This window comes from Fusarium flagelliforme (genome assembly GCF_020744385.1).
Source record: "Fusarium flagelliforme strain FIESC 12 MPI-CAGE-AA-0113 chromosome Unknown B0J16scaffold_8, whole genome shotgun sequence".
In the NCBI taxonomy this organism is placed as follows: Eukaryota; Fungi; Ascomycota; class Sordariomycetes; order Hypocreales; family Nectriaceae; genus Fusarium; species Fusarium flagelliforme.
The window spans coordinates 2,727,617-2,743,578 of NW_025763510.1; the positions used below are offsets into that span (position 1 = coordinate 2,727,617).

General features: G+C 47.7%; 8 protein-coding genes across 8 annotated transcripts; 6 read left to right on the forward strand and 2 right to left on the reverse strand.

Moving 5' to 3' along the window:
- Positions 1-255: 255 nt before the first annotated feature.
- On the reverse strand, positions 256-1,515 carry B0J16DRAFT_376577 (uncharacterized protein). Its single transcript, XM_046130772.1, has 2 exons — positions 936-1,515; positions 256-886 (listed from the first exon to the last, which is right to left on the reverse strand). Exons 1-2 carry the CDS (start codon positions 1,463-1,465, stop codon positions 484-486), a joined length of 933 nt encoding a protein of 310 aa, XP_045978375.1. The 5' UTR covers positions 1,466-1,515; the 3' UTR covers positions 256-483.
- Positions 1,516-1,917: 402 nt separating this feature from the next.
- Positions 1,918-3,800, forward strand: B0J16DRAFT_351259 (glycoside hydrolase). The gene is made up of 3 exons (XM_046129167.1): positions 1,918-2,251; positions 2,300-3,072; positions 3,127-3,800. The coding sequence occupies exons 1-3, from the start codon at positions 1,974-1,976 to the stop codon at positions 3,717-3,719; spliced, it is 1,644 nt and encodes a 547-aa protein (XP_045978376.1). The 5' UTR covers positions 1,918-1,973; the 3' UTR covers positions 3,720-3,800.
- Positions 3,801-4,318: 518 nt separating this feature from the next.
- On the forward strand, positions 4,319-5,421 carry B0J16DRAFT_294561 (putative xylanase 18). The gene has a single exon (XM_046124392.1). It carries the CDS (start codon positions 4,331-4,333, stop codon positions 5,372-5,374), a length of 1,044 nt encoding a protein of 347 aa, XP_045978377.1. The 5' UTR covers positions 4,319-4,330; the 3' UTR covers positions 5,375-5,421.
- A 510-nt stretch (positions 5,422-5,931) lies between these two features.
- Positions 5,932-9,624, forward strand: B0J16DRAFT_365538 (glycoside hydrolase superfamily; the record flags this gene model as incomplete). Its single annotated transcript, XM_046130019.1, has 8 exons — positions 5,932-6,419; positions 6,473-6,719; positions 6,765-6,797; positions 6,845-6,940; positions 6,987-7,121; positions 7,167-7,235; positions 7,287-7,878; positions 7,924-9,624. The coding sequence occupies 8 exons, from the start codon at positions 5,932-5,934 to the stop codon at positions 9,261-9,263; spliced, it is 3,000 nt and encodes a 999-aa protein (XP_045978378.1). The 3' UTR covers positions 9,264-9,624.
- A 191-nt stretch (positions 9,625-9,815) lies between these two features.
- Positions 9,816-11,405, forward strand: B0J16DRAFT_351263 (uncharacterized protein). Its single transcript, XM_046129168.1, has 2 exons — positions 9,816-9,958; positions 10,057-11,405. Exon 2 carries the CDS (start codon positions 10,067-10,069, stop codon positions 11,369-11,371), a length of 1,305 nt encoding a protein of 434 aa, XP_045978379.1. The 5' UTR covers positions 9,816-9,958; positions 10,057-10,066; the 3' UTR covers positions 11,372-11,405.
- B0J16DRAFT_351266 (uncharacterized protein) lies at positions 11,406-12,119 on the reverse strand. Its single transcript, XM_046129169.1, has 3 exons — positions 11,938-12,119; positions 11,743-11,887; positions 11,406-11,687 (listed from the first exon to the last, which is right to left on the reverse strand). The coding sequence occupies exons 1-3, from the start codon at positions 12,106-12,108 to the stop codon at positions 11,437-11,439; spliced, it is 567 nt and encodes a 188-aa protein (XP_045978380.1). The 5' UTR covers positions 12,109-12,119; the 3' UTR covers positions 11,406-11,436.
- Positions 12,120-12,295: 176 nt separating this feature from the next.
- Positions 12,296-13,796, forward strand: B0J16DRAFT_419256 (uncharacterized protein). Its single transcript, XM_046133815.1, has one exon. The coding sequence runs from the start codon at positions 12,557-12,559 to the stop codon at positions 13,592-13,594; it is 1,038 nt and encodes a 345-aa protein (XP_045978381.1). The 5' UTR covers positions 12,296-12,556; the 3' UTR covers positions 13,595-13,796.
- A 581-nt stretch (positions 13,797-14,377) lies between these two features.
- B0J16DRAFT_389925 (uncharacterized protein) lies at positions 14,378-15,535 on the forward strand (the record flags this gene model as incomplete). Its single annotated transcript, XM_046131843.1, has 1 exon — positions 14,378-15,535. The coding sequence occupies one exon, from the start codon at positions 14,378-14,380 to the stop codon at positions 15,533-15,535; it is 1,158 nt and encodes a 385-aa protein (XP_045978382.1).
- Between the last annotated feature and the right edge of the window lie 427 nt (positions 15,536-15,962).

Here is a 15,962-nt window from a genome sequence, read left to right on the forward strand (position 1 = left end):
ATTACTATACTTTATATAGTGCTATATTATTTCTATAGAATCTACTATAGGGTAGTTAAGAGTATTAAAAAGTTATATATTTATATATTTAAATATATAGGTAACTTTACCTAGCTTAAAGCTATAAGTTTAAATTCTACTTACCTTAACCTTTTTAAAAGAGGCTTTTAACTATATTAAAAAGAAATTTAAAAGAGCTTAATTATCTAAAGGTTATAGTAAATCTTTTAAATGTTTATAAAGTGTTATAAAAGGGTTTTTAATTTATTAGCTAGTTTTTCCTTACTTAATAGCTTAAATTTCCTTTATTTAAGTAGTTATAAGAAATATACTATAAAGCAGTTATAGAAGGAAGGGATACTTATAACTTGCTATAGTTCTATAGCTATTACCCTGTTAGGGTCCCTTGAGATAAAACAATAAATACTACTACTGTTACGATCGATAGAAATAAAGTATTAGAATTAAAGTAAGCGAGACGTATTAATAGTTATTTTCAGAGATCTCTCCACGCTTGGCCGGAGGCGTAGTAACAATCACATTGCCAATCTCAACCATGGAGACATCATCGATACCAAAAGTGACAGTAACCTGGGCATTAGTCGTGCAACGAAGTCTCAACGCCAACTCAAAATCCTCATGTTTCGGTGTAAAGTCAACGGAGTATGTCTTGTACACATCAGTCGTGAAGTCGGCGAGCTTCCACTTCTGAATCTCATCACCATTCTGGTAGGCTTCGATGTAACAGTCGGTGCTTCCCGTGTTGAATAAGCCAAACACGGCACCGCTGAAGGAAAGACGGTAGCGCTTGGTGAGTTCGGCGTCGCTGATGGTTTGGTTGACGTGGTTACCACCGACGGCAGACTGGTTGATAACCTCGAAGCGGCTGTTGCGAGTGAGTAGAAGTATATTGGGGCCTTGTGATAACCACTTACACGTATCTCTCGCCTGATGCAGCCTTCGTTTCGTCCTTGACGAGTTCACTGGTTCGCACGCCCCAGTCAACGTTAGGATGGTCTTCGAAATCACCATTCTTAATCAAGTTGGTCACCTCGGGGGCTTCAGTGACGGTGGTAGTAACATCCTCAACGGAGGTAGCGGAGGTAGTGGCAGTGTACTCAGTGGTGTAGTCAGACACGAAAGTTGTAGTCTCAGACCAAGTGGCACTCTCAGTAACGGTGGTCTCGAGAGCACTGGTCAGATCGGTAGTCGCAGTATCGGTCTCGATCGCAGTCTCAGTGAGAGTTGTCTCGAGATAGCTAGTAGCATCGCTGGTGACAGTAGAGTGGAAGTCTGTCGAGAGCGTCTCATATGCGGTATCGGTAGAGAGCGTCTCAGCCTCAGCCGTGGTAGTCGCAGAAGTCGTTGGCACCACTGAAGTGGGCTTGCTGGGCTTGCATGGCGCAGCACTAGCCACGGGAAGTAGCGCAGCCCCAAGGACGGCGCAAAGCGAGGTGAAACGCATCTTGAAGATTAACGAAAGTGGTGGACGTGGCGTCTGAAAGAGTGTAAGTGCACAACGTTGAAGAGAAGGGACAAGAGGATCCTCAGATTAGCGGACACAGACTACTCTTTAAATTACGATCGAAAATCTTCCATTTAGGGGAAGCTGTTGGCCGACCCAATATTGTACCTGGTCTAATAAAACGATAGCTTCAAAAGTCTAGCCTAGATTCGATCTAGACTTTTGTTTTCCTGTTGTTTAGCGTTGACGCCTCAATAGCTTAAGGCATCTTCCAGGGGAAATCTAAGCGCTAATACTTTTAGCGAGGACGACGCTAGGCTCTAACAGCTGGAGCTAGCGACTGTGGCGGCGCTAAAGCACCTAAAAAAGCTTTTCAGCTGGAGAAAAGAAACGTTTAGGGGCTGTTGCGATAAGAATGAAATTACTCCTTTTTCCTCGAGAGATATTTTATCTGTTGAGGTAACTTCAGATCGTCTTGAGTTGTTTTCTCGACGGAAAGACAGTCACAATGAAGGCGCGACACAAACAAACCCTGCAAAGAGTCTTTCTCTGGCTCGGAGCTGTTTTCATTTCATGGCACATCTTCACATTCCTATTCTCTGGGGAAACCCCCAGGCCTAGCCAGTCCAAGCTCGAAGAGTCATCAAACCTGGCCAAAACACCCGGCGATGCGCAACGAGCAGCAGCTATCATCGACGCTTTTCGCTTTTCGTGGGAGAAGTATGAGAAGTATGCCGCGCCGCATGATACGCTTTTGCCCGTTAGCAAAGGCTACGAAGATGATCGGTATGGACGATGATCCTAGTTCAATGGAATATGAACTGACGCTTGTAGAAATGGATGGGGCGCAACGGCTGTGGATGGTTTGAGCACAGCCATTCTGATGGAGGAGGCCGTTATTGTGGATAAGATTCTCAAGCAGATTGCTGCGACAGACTTTACTGTCACTGTGGTACCTGACCAGCCTATCTCATTGTTTGAGACTACCATTCGCTACCTGGGAGGTTTATTATCAGCCTACGACCTCCTCTCCGGTTCTCACAAACATCTCATTAAAGATACCCGATTGAGGAACAACCTCCTCAAAGCTGCCATTACTCTCGCAGACAGACTTAGCATTGCCTTTGACACTCCAAGTGGCATCCCGGATGATGAAGTAATTTTCAACCCAACTCCCCGACGTTACGGCAACATCGATAACTCAATCACCTGCTTCGGTACCCTCGTCCTTGAATGGACACGCCTAAGTGATCTCACAGGCAACAAGACATATGCTGCCCTTGCACAGCGCGCTCAAAATCACCTTATCCATCCCAAGACTAACCAAGAGTTCACTCTTCCTGGCCTTATCGGCACGTACGTCAAACTTGATAATGGCTACTTTGGCGACTACCAGGCCGGTTGGGGTGGTGGGTCTGATAGTTACTATGAGTATCTCATCAAGATGTATGCCTATGATCCTGTTCAGTTTGCCGAGTATGGAGAGAGTTGGATCCAGGCTGCTGAGTCGTCGATGAAGTATCTTGCTTCGTCGCCTTCCACGAGGCCGGACCTGACGTTCTTGGGAGAGATGCGTGGAAGTACAATGATTCCTATCTCAAGTCACTGTAAGTTCCCTCTCGTCTTTCAAATCTTTACCGAAGACATTCTAACGATAGTAGTGGCGAGTGTCTGCGGCGGCTCCTTGATTCTTGGAGGTTTGCTTCTGCAGAACCAGACATTCATCGACTTCGGACTCAAGCTCTCCTCATCATATTACGAAACCTACCGCCAAACCCACGCCGGTACCGCTCCCGAACTCTTCCGCTGGCTCGACAACGGCGCCAACCCTCTTGTCAAACCAACCACCAACCGAGCACCACCGAAAAAATGGAAGTCTTTCTACGAAAAGAGTGGCTTCTACTCAACAAACCCAGAATATATCCTCCGTCCAGAAACCATTGAGAGTCTCTACTATGCGTACCGCGCCACAGGGGAAAAGAAGTGGCAGGATATGGCGTGGGAGGCTTTTGAGGCACTGAATAAGAGGACCAAGGTGGACGGTGGGTATACAGGGTTGAGAAGTGTTATGAAGACTTTCGATGATCCTGCGCAGCAGTATGTGGACAAGATGGAGAGTTTTTGGATGGCGGAGACGTTGAAGTATTTGTATTTGATGTTTGCGGAGGATTCGGATGTGCAAGTCAGGAGCGATGGGAGGATGAAGTGGGTGCTCAATACAGAGGCGCATCCATTGTTAATACGTGGCGCTTAGAAATGATGAGCTGTCTGGCGTTACTATAATTGAGTTTGCACTTCTTCGTCTTTCAAAACTGCATTGGCTCTCAATTGGACCGCTATTTCGCAGCCTTCAGCGCGTCGATTCCAACCTCTGCCACGTGCTCATCCAGATCTTCCAAGTTCCAATTCCCGAGGTCCAACCCCAACCCCAGATTCTGTAACGTAACACCTCTAAAAAGCAAGATCAACATAAGCACATGACCCTCCAATTCAGGCACGGAACGAGACATTTCCAAAACCTAATTCATCGTGTTCATTTCGCGCACGAATAGCATCTCTCCAAAACTGCGGAGACGAGATCGACAGGGGGCGGGAGGATTTCCCAAAATTGATAAGATGTGTCGATCCGGGGGAATAACTACCGAATGACGTTGTGAATGACCCTTTGCCAAGAGGATTTTTATTTGTAAAGCAGGAATAGTTTGGACTGAGTCAGGAATTTGGTAAGTGCTTTGACGATGGTGGGACTGACGATGGCCAAGAGTCAACTAGTCGGAGTACTATAAAAACCAGTGGCTTCTGCAAGCTGTTTGCGACGGACTAGCCAACTCTTCAGTCTTGACTCTGCCGGTCCCCATCTTCACAATGTTTCCCAACCTTCAAACCCTCTCTCTGGCCCTGCTGGCCCTCACTTCAGGCGTCATCTCCAAGCCTGTCACCCTCTCCTCCCGTCAAGCTGAGCCTTATGAAGCATATGCCTTTTCATACTTCACCGGCAACTCTCTCGAGGGAGAGAAGATTTACTTTGCTGCAAGCAAGGGCAACAATGCGCTGGATTGGACAGAACTCAATGGTGGAAAGCCTGTTTTGAGCTCAACAAAGGGAACGAAGGGATTGAGAGATCCATTTGTCATTCGCTCTGTCGAGGGTGACAAGTTCTTCCTCATCGCCACAGATCTTTCTATCGGCAGTGGTACTTCCTGGGGCGATGCTGTCCGCAAGGGAAGTCTTTACCTCGAGATCTGGGAGTCGAGCGATCTTATCACTTGGTCTGAGCAACGCCATGTCAAGGTCTCTCCCGACAACGCAGGCAACACCTGGGCTCCTGAAGCTTTCTGGGATGACGAGAAGAGCTCCTACGTGGTATTTTGGGCGTCGTCGCTGTATGATACAGCGGATCACTCTGATGACTCTTACCATCGCATGATGTACTCCCTCACCAAGGACTTCAAGACCTTCTCCGCCCCCGAAATCTGGCAAGATAGCAAGACGTCCCGCATCGACACCACGGTTATCAAGTCTGGCGACTCATTCTACCGCTTCACCAAAGACGAAGGCTCCGTCAGCGGCTGCACTGACATCATCCAAGAAAAGTCTTCTTCTTTTCTCGCCCCCGTTGATGACTGGAGCGTGCAAGCAACTTGCATTGGCGCCGATGCTGGACTCCAAGCTGTTGAGGGCCCTACAGCTTTCAAGGCTAACCCCTCTGATGTCAATGGTGACAAGTTCTATCTCTTTGTGGATGAGTATGGTGGTAAGGGCTACGTCCCTCTTGAGACGACGGATTTGGATAAGCCTGAGTGGAAGGTTTCAAGCAGTTATAAGCTGCCTACTAGCCCGAGACATGGAACTGTTATTCCTATCACTAAGAAGGAGCATGAGAAGCTTCTGAGCGCTTATGGTGCTTAGATTGAAATGAGGAGTCGGTTTTAGTATATAGTAAATTAACGAATTAGATGAGCTCTTACTTCGTCTTCATGAAGCGTCCTCGGTATGTCAATCTTAGACCACAGGAGTTATAAGACCTTTGCCGTCGATTAATCTGCAGTTCGTGATTTTCCTCCAACTATGACGGTTCCCTAAATAGTGAGCCATGCCCCGATCATCCCACGTCCATTCGACCCCTCATCTCGTCAGATCTGCATGCGATGACCGTAACAGCTCCAATCAAAACTTGGCAATTCAACCGCGACCCCTCAATCATGCAATCCGTCAGGAATCTGGATAAATTGAATACACGGAAAAGTATAATTGTTTCTCTCGTTGTAATGAGTTGGAAGTTATGACGGAACTTGGCAGACGGACATAAACTATCCACCAATGCGACGCGCATGGTGCGGCATAGTCGGGTTGTAAGCCGATGGGTGAAGATGGGACGATCTTCGGAATAGTATATAATAGACATAGTTCCATCGGCAAGTCTTGAGTCGTCTCATGGACGTCTTGGTCGATTAGAAACTGCTGTCATGAAGTTGTCCAACTTCTTCCTCGCCGCCCTCGCGGCCGGCAGCAATGCCACATCCATCGGCACCCGCCCATCCCAATTCCACGACAGAGCCCTCCTCCAAGGCATAGTCACCTTCGACTCCCACTCCCTTTTCATAAACAAAGAACGCGTAACAATCTTCTCCGCCGAACTCCACCCCTTCCGCCTCCCCGTGCCCTCTCTCTACCCTGACCTATTCCAGAAGGTCAAAGCCATGGGTTTCAACATGGTATCCTTCTACGTGGACTGGGCTCTGCTAGAAGGCAAACCTGGAGAATTTCGGTCGGAGGGAGCGCTTGATTTGCAGCCGTTTATTGATGCGGCGCAGGAGGCGGGTGTTTACCTTCTTGCTAGACCGGGGCCGTATATTAATGCTGAGGTTTCCGGGGGTGGGTTTCCGGGGTGGATTCAGCGGGTGGAGGGGTTTTTGAGAACCAATGCTACTGATTTTCTTAAGGCAACTGATAAGTATGACACTTCGGTCCCGGTCTTGAGATCGCATCGCATCTAATATGTGGCAGCTATGTCGCCAAGGTCGGAGCAATCATCGCAAAGGCCCAAATCACCAATGGTGGACCAGTCATCTTGTACCAACCGGAGAACGAGTACAGTGCTGCTGAAGGAACACCGTTTCCCAACCATGATTACTTGAAATATGTCAACGATCAAGTTCGCAAGGCTGGTATTGTTGTGCCGTTGATTAACAACGATGCCTGGCAAGGTGGTACTGGTGCGCCTGGAACTGGACCGGGAGCTGTGGACATTTATGTGAGCCAACTCATAGGCTGTGGGAGTCGTTACTAATTTTATTAGGGACATGATGGATATCCTGTCGGATTCGACTGTGTAAGTACGACTGGCGAGACTATTTCTACCTCACTGACTGGTGTTAGGCCAACCCTTACAAGTGGCCCGAAGATAAGCTGCCAACGACTTGGCACGCCGAGCATATGAACAAAAGTCCCAAAACTCCATACTCAATCATTGAGGCAAGTCCCCTCATCCTCAATTCATGCCCTGTACTGACCTTCGTAGTTCCAAGGCGGTGGTTTTGATCCCCCCGGCGGCGCTGGCTTCGATAAATGTTACGATCTCACTAACCACGAATTCGCCCGCATCTTCTACAAGAATAACCTCGCAGCTGGAGTAACAATCTTCAACATCTACATGGTAGGTTTAAGTCCTTAAGACTATCGACTGTGGCTGACTAGGTAGACCTGGGGAGGAACAAACTGGGGAAACCTTGGCCACTCCGATGGATACACATCCTATGACTATGGCGCGGTAAGTTGAGTTATTGGAGATTAGCATTGCAACGGACTAAGACAATATCAGGCGATCAAAGAAGACAGAAGCATCACGCGCGAAAAATACTCCGAGATCAAACTTCAAGGCCAATTCCTCGCTGTCTCGCCAAACTACGCCGTCGCAAACCCGAGCAACGTCACAACCAGCAAATACACCACCAACAAGAAAGTCGCCATGACAGCACTGACCACTAAACCCGGCGATGCATTCTACGTTGTCCGTCACGCAGACTACCGAACTACAACTTCCGCCTCATACAAACTGAAACTCAAGACCTCTGCTGGAGAAGTCACGATTCCGCAGCTCGGTGGCTCGCTTACCCTGCATGGACGGGACTCCAAGATTCATGTCGTGGATTACCCCGTTGGGAAGTTTAAGTTGTTGTATTCTACTGCTGAGGTGTTTACGTGGAAGGAATTTGGTGATAGGACTGTTCTTGTTGTTTATGGTGGACCTGATGAAGTGCACGAGGTTGCTGTCAAGGGTGATGTCCAAGGTAAGGTCGTTGAAGGTGATGGTGTCAAGATGGAAAAGAAGAAGGGGGCGAATGTCTTGCAATTCAAGACCAGCTCCAAGCGTCGTGTTGTGCAGTTTGGCTCACTCTACATATACATCCTCGGTAAGTCTTCACTGTTAGCTTCACGGCCAAAGCTAACATCCATAGATCGCAATGCTGCGTACAACTACTGGGTCCCAACTATCCCTGGCAAAGGCGAACGAGCTGCTTTCGGATCCTCGGTCATGAACCCAAAGGCACTGATAATCAACGGCGCGTACCTCATCCGCTCCATCACGGTTGAAAAGTCCAAGCTCTCCATCCGAGCAGACTTCAACGCTACCTCCCCCCTCGAAATCATCGGTGCACCAAAAGGACCTTCCAGCCTTCTAATCAACGGCAAAGAAACACCCTACACGAAGTCCAAGCTCGGAAATTGGCTCGTCAACCCAGCGGTCGCAATTCCAAAGGTCAAGGTACCTGACTTGAAGAGTCTGGACTGGAAGTACATCGATTCTCTTCCCGAGATTAAGAATGACTACGATGATGCTAAGTGGCCCAACGCCGATCTTAAGGAGACATTCAATTCGAAGTGGCCTCTTAATAACTCTGTTTCACTTTACGGCGGGGACTACGGTTTTCACTCCGGCGCGATCCTTTTCCGGGGCCATTTTACGGCTGACGGCTCAGAGGACAAATTTAGCTTCTGGGCGTTCGGCGGAATGGGGTATGGAAGTTCGGTTTGGTTGGATGACCAGTTCCTTGGGTCTGTTGTGGGCGAAGGACCGCGCAATAATCATACATCTACGTACAAGCTTCCAAAAGTACAGAAGGGGAAAAAGTATGTTGTTACTGTCATTGTTGATAACATGGGTTTGAACGGGAACTGGGTTCCTGGCCAAGAGGTTGGGAAAGAGCCGCGTGGTATTCTCGACTGGTCTATCAAATCAAGCTCTGGAAAGGAGACCAAGATCTCAAAGTGGAAGATCACAGGCAATCTCGGTGGAGAAGACTACATCGACAAATTCCGCGGTCCTCGCAACGAAGGCGGCTTCTTCTTCGAACGACAAGGCTACCATCTCCCCTCTGCACCTACGAAGAACTTCAAATCCGGCTCACCCTTCAAAGGCATTTCCAGACCAGGTGTAGCATTCTATACCGTCAAGCTAAATCTCAACCTTCCCTCAGACAAATACGATATCCCCTTATCCTTCGAATTCAAGAATAACACCGCGAGCACAGGATCGTATCGTGCATTCCTCTACGTCAACGGTTTTCAATACGGTCGATACACAAGCAACATTGGACCTCAATCCTCTTTCCCCGTTCCGGAAGGTGTCTTTAACTATCGTGGTAATAACTGGATCGGCATCGGTCTTTGGGCGTTGGAGAAAGGTGCGAACCTTGAGGGTTTTAACTTGAAGATTGGTCATCCTGTACAGACTGGTCGAGACCCAGTAAAGTACGTCAAAGCTCCCAAGTACGCACAACGTCGCGGGGCGTACTAGTCTCTTAAAAAAGGAAGATGAAGTTGGAATCTTGGCATTCCGGTACATTCCATTGGCTGTCTCGTATCTATACGCGGTTTGATGAGTGGACTATATTTAGCCTGGCCACTAACGCGGGTCATTCCACTCGGCCTTATCGTTCCTGGGTACGATGTGGTTGACGTCTCTACGACAAAACCAATCTTATTAGTCTGCTCAAAAAAAGTTCTTTTGCCAAGGCTTGCGTGGCCTTCGGCTTTGAGGTGCCGATTCTCCACTGTGCCAAGTAGTTGATCCTGTCCAAGCACTCGTCCATTTCGTACTGTTTCTCTCCTTTGCTGGACTTTTGGGGCTCAATCTATCGCAATATGGTGTTTTAGAGGTTAAGGTATGTGATAATGGATGTTTATATGAGTGGTTGATAGCCTTATAAGTCATTTTGAGTAGAGACAGGGTGCTGCGCCTCACGGGTTCTGGGTCGGGTGTAACGGCCCCGGAGGTGGGGACGGGCCCACTCTCACTTAGACCAGTCCCGGACCGACCGAGCACATGTCTGTCATGTAACTGTCACTCCTTCTCCTGTCTCATTTGCCCGTCGTATCTTGTAGCGATTCATTTTCCTCGCAGTGACTCACTTCTCCAATGAACATAATTGTGTGACCTGTTGATTTGCTTGGCAGCCTAATGTACGGATAAACTTGATGTTAGCTTACTCCGTACGTTCCCCCGTTGTTAATTTACTTGGCTTCTATTGTTTATCTGTCTTCTCAAAGCTGAACTTCTTTCTTTCACTGACACGTCAAGATTTATACAGTCTCTTCACAATGAAAGACCTCTCCGCAGTACCCTCTGCAACAGCAGAGCCAGCACCAACGTCCACAACACTCTACGTCCCCGGCCCTTCAAGCGTCACCCTTACTAAATCTCGATCCGGCTGGTCCTGCATCGACGACAATCGCCTCCGAAACAATCTTTTCGCCGCCGTTGGTTTCCTCGAGCTCGCCAACGCAGGCGACTTCGCCGCCAATGTCTGGAACGAAGTCCCCGTTCCCATCTACGCCGTCGTCTTCATGGCGATAGGAGGATGCGCCGCCTTCGTACTCTCAATATGTGCTTTCTGTGATTCAAGAAAGGCGTTGCGGAACATCAAGTTCTTGAAACGTCAAAGAGAGGTTCTCAAAGAGTGTGACGGGGAGTTAAGTCGGGACACATTTGCCGAAGTTACCCAACGCGAGTTGAGAATCGAGATGATTAACCGATGGCTGATGGATTTGTTGATGGGCGGTGGTGCTATGCTTATCAGCATCGGTACATTCATGGCTATCGGCGGTGCGAACGACAACGTCTGGATCGCCAGTAATATTTTGTCTGGTTATCTCGGTAACGCGCCGATCGCTCTTTTTGGTCTTCTGAGCGCTATCTGGGCTACTATGGTGGTAATCAAGATGAACGCTCACCTCACCGTCGCACGAAAGGAGCTCCAAGGTTCACCTGCATTGCCCGTTCTTAGGCAACGATGTTTCAACGTCCAAGTTTTCTTCATCTTCAACGGGGCGTCCAATGTCCTTGGTGGTGTCGGATCAATGTTAACTGCTGAACGATGGTGGGGATACGTAATCCTGATTCCCGTCATCATTTCGTCCATCTTCTGCAACATCTGGTGGCGCCACCGCGTCGGCTACGATCGACCCTATATCCCAACCGCACCAGCAATGACCCTCGACGCTATCACCGAAACAATCGAAGTATCTTCACAACTCCGACTCAGCATTCAAGACGGCGCAGGCGTCGACTTGGAGCACATCTTCGGCGGTCCAGCTGGTCTGAAAGAAGTTTTGGACTTCTTTGTCAAGCATGATTTATTTGAGCAATTTGCCCTTCGACTGGTTACGAACAAGCATGTTAGAGATCTATTTGTTAAGGCAGAGGATGTCACCGCACAAATCAGCGTTGATGGGATTTTGGCTACAGAGGAGGAACATCATGCGACTATCTTGGGTGTAGCGTTGACCTTCTTGAAGAAGCATGGTCCCAGACATATGTTGCACCGGGAAAGATTTCTTTTGGAAATTTTAGGGACTTATCTGGTGGAACAGAAGAAGAGCCAGACTGTGACAATTGAGAAATAATAGAATACTGTATTTTAATAAGGCATTTACTTTACGGTTTAAGCATCTTGTCAATGAAGCTCTACCTAAAACACACCAATTACCTCATTGGGTTGCCCTGTGTTGGCTACAACTGTATGAGGTCGAATGCCACCAAGCTTCCACTCTCCCTCAACATTCAGATATGTAAACTCTACAAAAGAACTGGAATCCCATTCATAAGTTTCACCATTGTCTAACACCCTAACATGTCGAGCTCGGACTTGCCAATCACCTCTCGCTTCAGTCTCGCTAATTCGTGTAAAGACTCCCAGCCCGAGTAGGTGTTGGGTCTGCACTATTATTGGAATTGTTAGGCAAGTGGTGTGGGCGAGTGCATCGCAGTAACTTACAGCGTGGATCACCCAGTCCTTCGTTCCTAAATGAGGTTTTGAAAAATCCCTCGGCACTGGTCTTGAAGACTTTCCCGACAGCTGGAAGATCGGAATAATCTCCAACGAATTGCGGAGTAGCTATCGCAATAAAGGTGGACATGTCCTGCCAGTTGTCAGTGGATGTAAAACGAGCCATCGGAGCGTGTTCACTACCTTTGTGTCCCAGGCGATAGACCATTTGAACGTCAATTCTCGAAAGGCACGTTCGTCGCTATAGTTTAATTCCATAATGATGAGGATAGACGGAGCTGTGATCAACGAAGACAGTAGAAAGAACCTGCTGAGGTCGTGGGACTCCTTATAACATGTTCTCCTAGCTTGCATCGGAGTTTACAGTGGCCGTTGTCCGATGCCATATACACAGTTCGGCGTTCGCCTTATTAAATGCACGAAATACGCGGTAGAGCCAAACACCGACGCCCCGAGGGCCCGCTTACTCAGCACAAGATAAAGCGAGGAAGCTAACATTGAACCGAATCGTGGGTTGACCATGATTCATTAATCGATTTCACTGTATTCATCGTGAAGTTCGTCCAGACGTTCCTCGACGCATTTGCCTATGCTAGCTCGCGAAAGCCAAGGCGTTGACAGCACATTTACTTTACAGTTTAGTTGTCATGATTCATGCCGACGAATGTACTACTGCAGTGTGAGGAAAAGCTTCTCCTCGTAACTTTACATCTGCACACTGAGAATTCGGAAGTCTGTCCGTCCCCAGCTCACATGGGTTAACAAAAATGAGAAACCTTTAACTACCGTTGACCAAACTACCATGTGTTCACCATATTTTCGACAATTTCCCGAACTGCCTGCCGAGATACGACTGCAAATCTGGCAAGAAGCCTGTCTTGCTTTTGCGCCTTCCCAGCGTGGTTTACACTATGTCACTGTGCAAGATAACAAGGCAGTCGCACTACCCTGCAGCTGGCCCACCTGGCCTCGATCCCTGTCACAAAGAACCAACAGATCCGCCTACTTCATCAACGGTGGTCTTTGGAAAGCATGCAAGGAGTCGCGAGAGGTCATCGCTAGGTATACAGGGTACTATAAGTGGCTCGAGATACACGAGAAAGCTATCCAGGACTCTCGGGAGCTTGTTTACCCGGAGCTAGTCCGCCGCCAGCCCAGTTCAGGTCATGGCCCTCCCCCTGCAATAATCGATTACAATGGTGAAGGTGGAGAAGAGTGCCGCATGCTCGTCTACCCCTCCAGGGACATGTTCTGCATCAAAGTCGACGATTGGCACTCTATACGCCCAGCACGCCATCCCGACTTACAAATGCCATTCATCCGCGTAGATGAAGGAAACTATGCTGAGCGGTTGCTGCATGATCGATATGAGTTGCTATTCGAACAGCCCAGCCTCCAGGAAATTGCACTCGAGTTTGATCCTAGTTGGGCAATTGATGTCCCGTACTCCATTTCGCAGATGGCGGATGAGAATTCTGCACGGGGATACTTGGCCAATTGGCTTATTGGGAATGTCGACCACTGGCATTATGCAGAGGGTTTATCGATTATCGATAAAGAGGCGAAGTGGGTAGCAGACGGATCTAAGTATTCCAAAACTGCGTACCGGGACTTTGACACCGAATATGTCAAGGTCAGTTGGTACGATATTCTTGATCATACACGCGACGGAATATCCCCTAGCTCACTCGTCTTCTTGGAGAAGATCCATAATTACGAGCACTATCTTTATACGGACGCTCAGAGTCGTTATGGATGGCTGGGTGGTCGAGGCCCCGACATTGAGAACGTCATCAGTGTTCTTGTCCGTCGAGATAATGAAGTAAAGGATGATAAATAGACATGCAAAATCTAATGGAGGAAGATTGGTCGGTGCATCTGCAGCGGTGATAAGAGCCAACGGAGGCAAGAGAAGGAGGATCCAGATGCTTATCTAAATCATCTCATGAAAACGGTCTCATTCAGGAACTGGGGCGATTGTTTCTAAGATGTGTAACATTATTAGACGAAATGTTTCTTACCTACATAGTATATCTAACACTGTAATCATACTTGGCCTACAACATTACAACTTCTCCCAGTACTGAAGCTTCATAGGGTTCTTGCTATCCATGGCGCTAGTAAGTAACAATATATTCCTACTCCAATGAAACGTAACTCATACTTAGCAGAGTTAGTCCGCGCATTCAACATAGACTCGAACATGGTCGGGACATATTTGCTGCCAAAGTTCAAATATTGCAAGTCACCAAGCATCATTCCTGTTGATCGCTACGCCTCAGATATCGTGGAACAGATCCGTACCCTAACCAACGACGAGGATGTGGATGTCCTGGAAACCTTTGTATAGTCGTATCTCATCAGTGACTGGACGGTGTAAATGGGTTTAGAGTTTTAAGGTACCATTTAAGCTCTCAAGATGCACAGCAAATGACATAAAACCTTCTTTTATGCGTGATAGTTATATTTTTTAGCACGCACGATTAAATCACTGCTGCAAAACTAATCTGTGCTACCTATAAAGAAGACTAGACATCCGCCTCGATCTAGTTCCTATCCTTGTCATCACCATGGATCTGAACTCCGGAACCTCATAAGTACCATCGCCAAGCAACATCCTACCATGGACACATCTTCTTTTCATAAATTTCCCCAGTTGCCTACCGAATTACGCCTGCAAATTTGGGAAGCAGCATGTTCTCATGTTCTCACTACGACCTACTATTGCGGCCTTCAATATGTCGATATCTATCATCGTCAGGCAATAGTCCCAAAGCAAGTCTCTTTTGAAAAACAGAACAGATCCGCCTACATGCTTGATAGCGGCCTGTGGAAAGCTTGCAAAGAGTCTAAAGAGGTTATTGCTAAGCACACGTACCTTAACAAAAACGTTGTCATACGAGAGCAAAGCTTGGACGAATTGGCACAAAGCACCCGGAGGACTAAAAGGTCAGGCAGACCTAGCGAAAAATACACAGCAGACTGGCTTAAGCCACAAGCACTAGCCAGAGAATGCCCCGTACTCATCCGTTCTCGCGAAGATGAGGAATGTTTTCTGTTTGTGCACCCAGATGTCGATGTATTCTGTATCAAGGTGGACAACTGGTTGGCTCTACAACACGACGAACTGCCCTGGCCATCGATTGAGCTGTCCGTCCGGCGCCGCCCCTATAAGGTATATCCTCCCAATATCGTCACAAAGATCGCACTCTTGTATGACCCCTCCTGGGCTACCGACCTTCCGAATCCCTTGTACAACCTCCCTTACGAAGACTCTGCGCGAGGGTACCTAGCATATCTAATCCAGCAGAGAGTGGCCGACGCTGTAAGATTCGGCCGCAAAGAACTTTACATCATTGACAAAGAGGCTAAATGGTTTCCGATCATTTACAAAGAGGCTGAATGGCTTTGGACTCCTCCCCTTTACTTCCAAAGACAGGTCCTATATTGGGACTGCGATGCAGAGTATGTTGAGGTCAAATGGTTCCAAGTTGCTCCTCGATACAATGGATCCGATCGCGTCGACGCAGCAGGATTCATTCACAAGCTTGATACCTTGGTGCGTAGAATGCACGAAGCCACATACGTGTACGGCCCGAAAGTTCCATGTCTTTGGGTTTCGGGTAACGATGATCCGCTTACAACCACCATCAAACTTCTTGTTCGCCGGGACAATCAAGTCAAGCATACTAATTTAGATTGCCAACCTACATGTCACAGAATTGGATGGTGCGTTTGCAGCGAAGAGGAGAGAGCTTGCATGGAATCTGCCCGGGAATAGGATACCATGTTGGATATCCAAGATATGATTAAAGGAGAGTAGTAGCTGGGGGCTTATCTTCTACAAACAATGCAGAGCTGAGTTTAGGACAAAGATATTTAGAGCCTTCATTGAGAGAAGTTGCAAAATTGAAGAATCCCAACTCTGATACACTACTCCTCCCTTCACCGTTCATTAACTAGCAGGTGTATCAAAGAAAAGTCAAGACTTAGTTAAGGGTGTCGTAAAGATTAGGATAGTCTAGCCTGTGTTGATTTGACATGTATAGGGGACTTACGCCTCACAAAAACTTAAAGAAAATAGATCAAACAACAATTAAAAGCATTCTTCCAGGACCAGCTTTACAACATTAAGCTTTTGTGAGAAGGTATATGAGGCGCTGCAAGATCCTGCGGCGATTCTTCCCAACCTTCGAGCAATTGAAGCA

What these genes read in the sequence shown, in the direction of transcription:
- B0J16DRAFT_294561 (XM_046124392.1), top strand. Translation starts at nt 4,331, where the DNA reads ATGTTTCCCAACCTTCAAACCCTCTCTCTGGCCCTGCTGGCCCTCACT.
- B0J16DRAFT_351266 (XM_046129169.1), bottom strand. Translation starts at nt 12,108, where the DNA reads ATGCAAGCTAGGAGAACATGTTATAAGGAGTCCCACGACCTCAGCAGG. An exon ending in CTATCGCCTGGGACACAAAG is followed by an intron (nt 11,888 to 11,937) that starts GTAGTGAACACG and finishes GACAACTGGCAG; the next exon opens with GACATGTCCACCTTTATTGC. An exon ending in AGGACTGGGTGATCCACGCT is followed by an intron (nt 11,688 to 11,742) that starts GTAAGTTACTGC and finishes TTCCAATAATAG; the next exon opens with TGCAGACCCAACACCTACTC.
- B0J16DRAFT_351259 (XM_046129167.1), top strand. Translation starts at nt 1,974, where the DNA reads ATGAAGGCGCGACACAAACAAACCCTGCAAAGAGTCTTTCTCTGGCTC. An exon ending in AAAGGCTACGAAGATGATCG is followed by an intron (nt 2,252 to 2,299) that starts GTATGGACGATG and finishes TGACGCTTGTAG; the next exon opens with AAATGGATGGGGCGCAACGG. An exon ending in GATTCCTATCTCAAGTCACT is followed by an intron (nt 3,073 to 3,126) that starts GTAAGTTCCCTC and finishes TAACGATAGTAG; the next exon opens with TGGCGAGTGTCTGCGGCGGC.
- B0J16DRAFT_376577 (XM_046130772.1), bottom strand. Translation starts at nt 1,465, where the DNA reads ATGCGTTTCACCTCGCTTTGCGCCGTCCTTGGGGCTGCGCTACTTCCC. An exon ending in GCATCAGGCGAGAGATACGT is followed by an intron (nt 887 to 935) that starts GTAAGTGGTTAT and finishes CACTCGCAACAG; the next exon opens with CCGCTTCGAGGTTATCAACC.
- B0J16DRAFT_419256 (XM_046133815.1), top strand. Translation starts at nt 12,557, where the DNA reads ATGTGTTCACCATATTTTCGACAATTTCCCGAACTGCCTGCCGAGATA.
- B0J16DRAFT_351263 (XM_046129168.1), top strand. Translation starts at nt 10,067, where the DNA reads ATGAAAGACCTCTCCGCAGTACCCTCTGCAACAGCAGAGCCAGCACCA.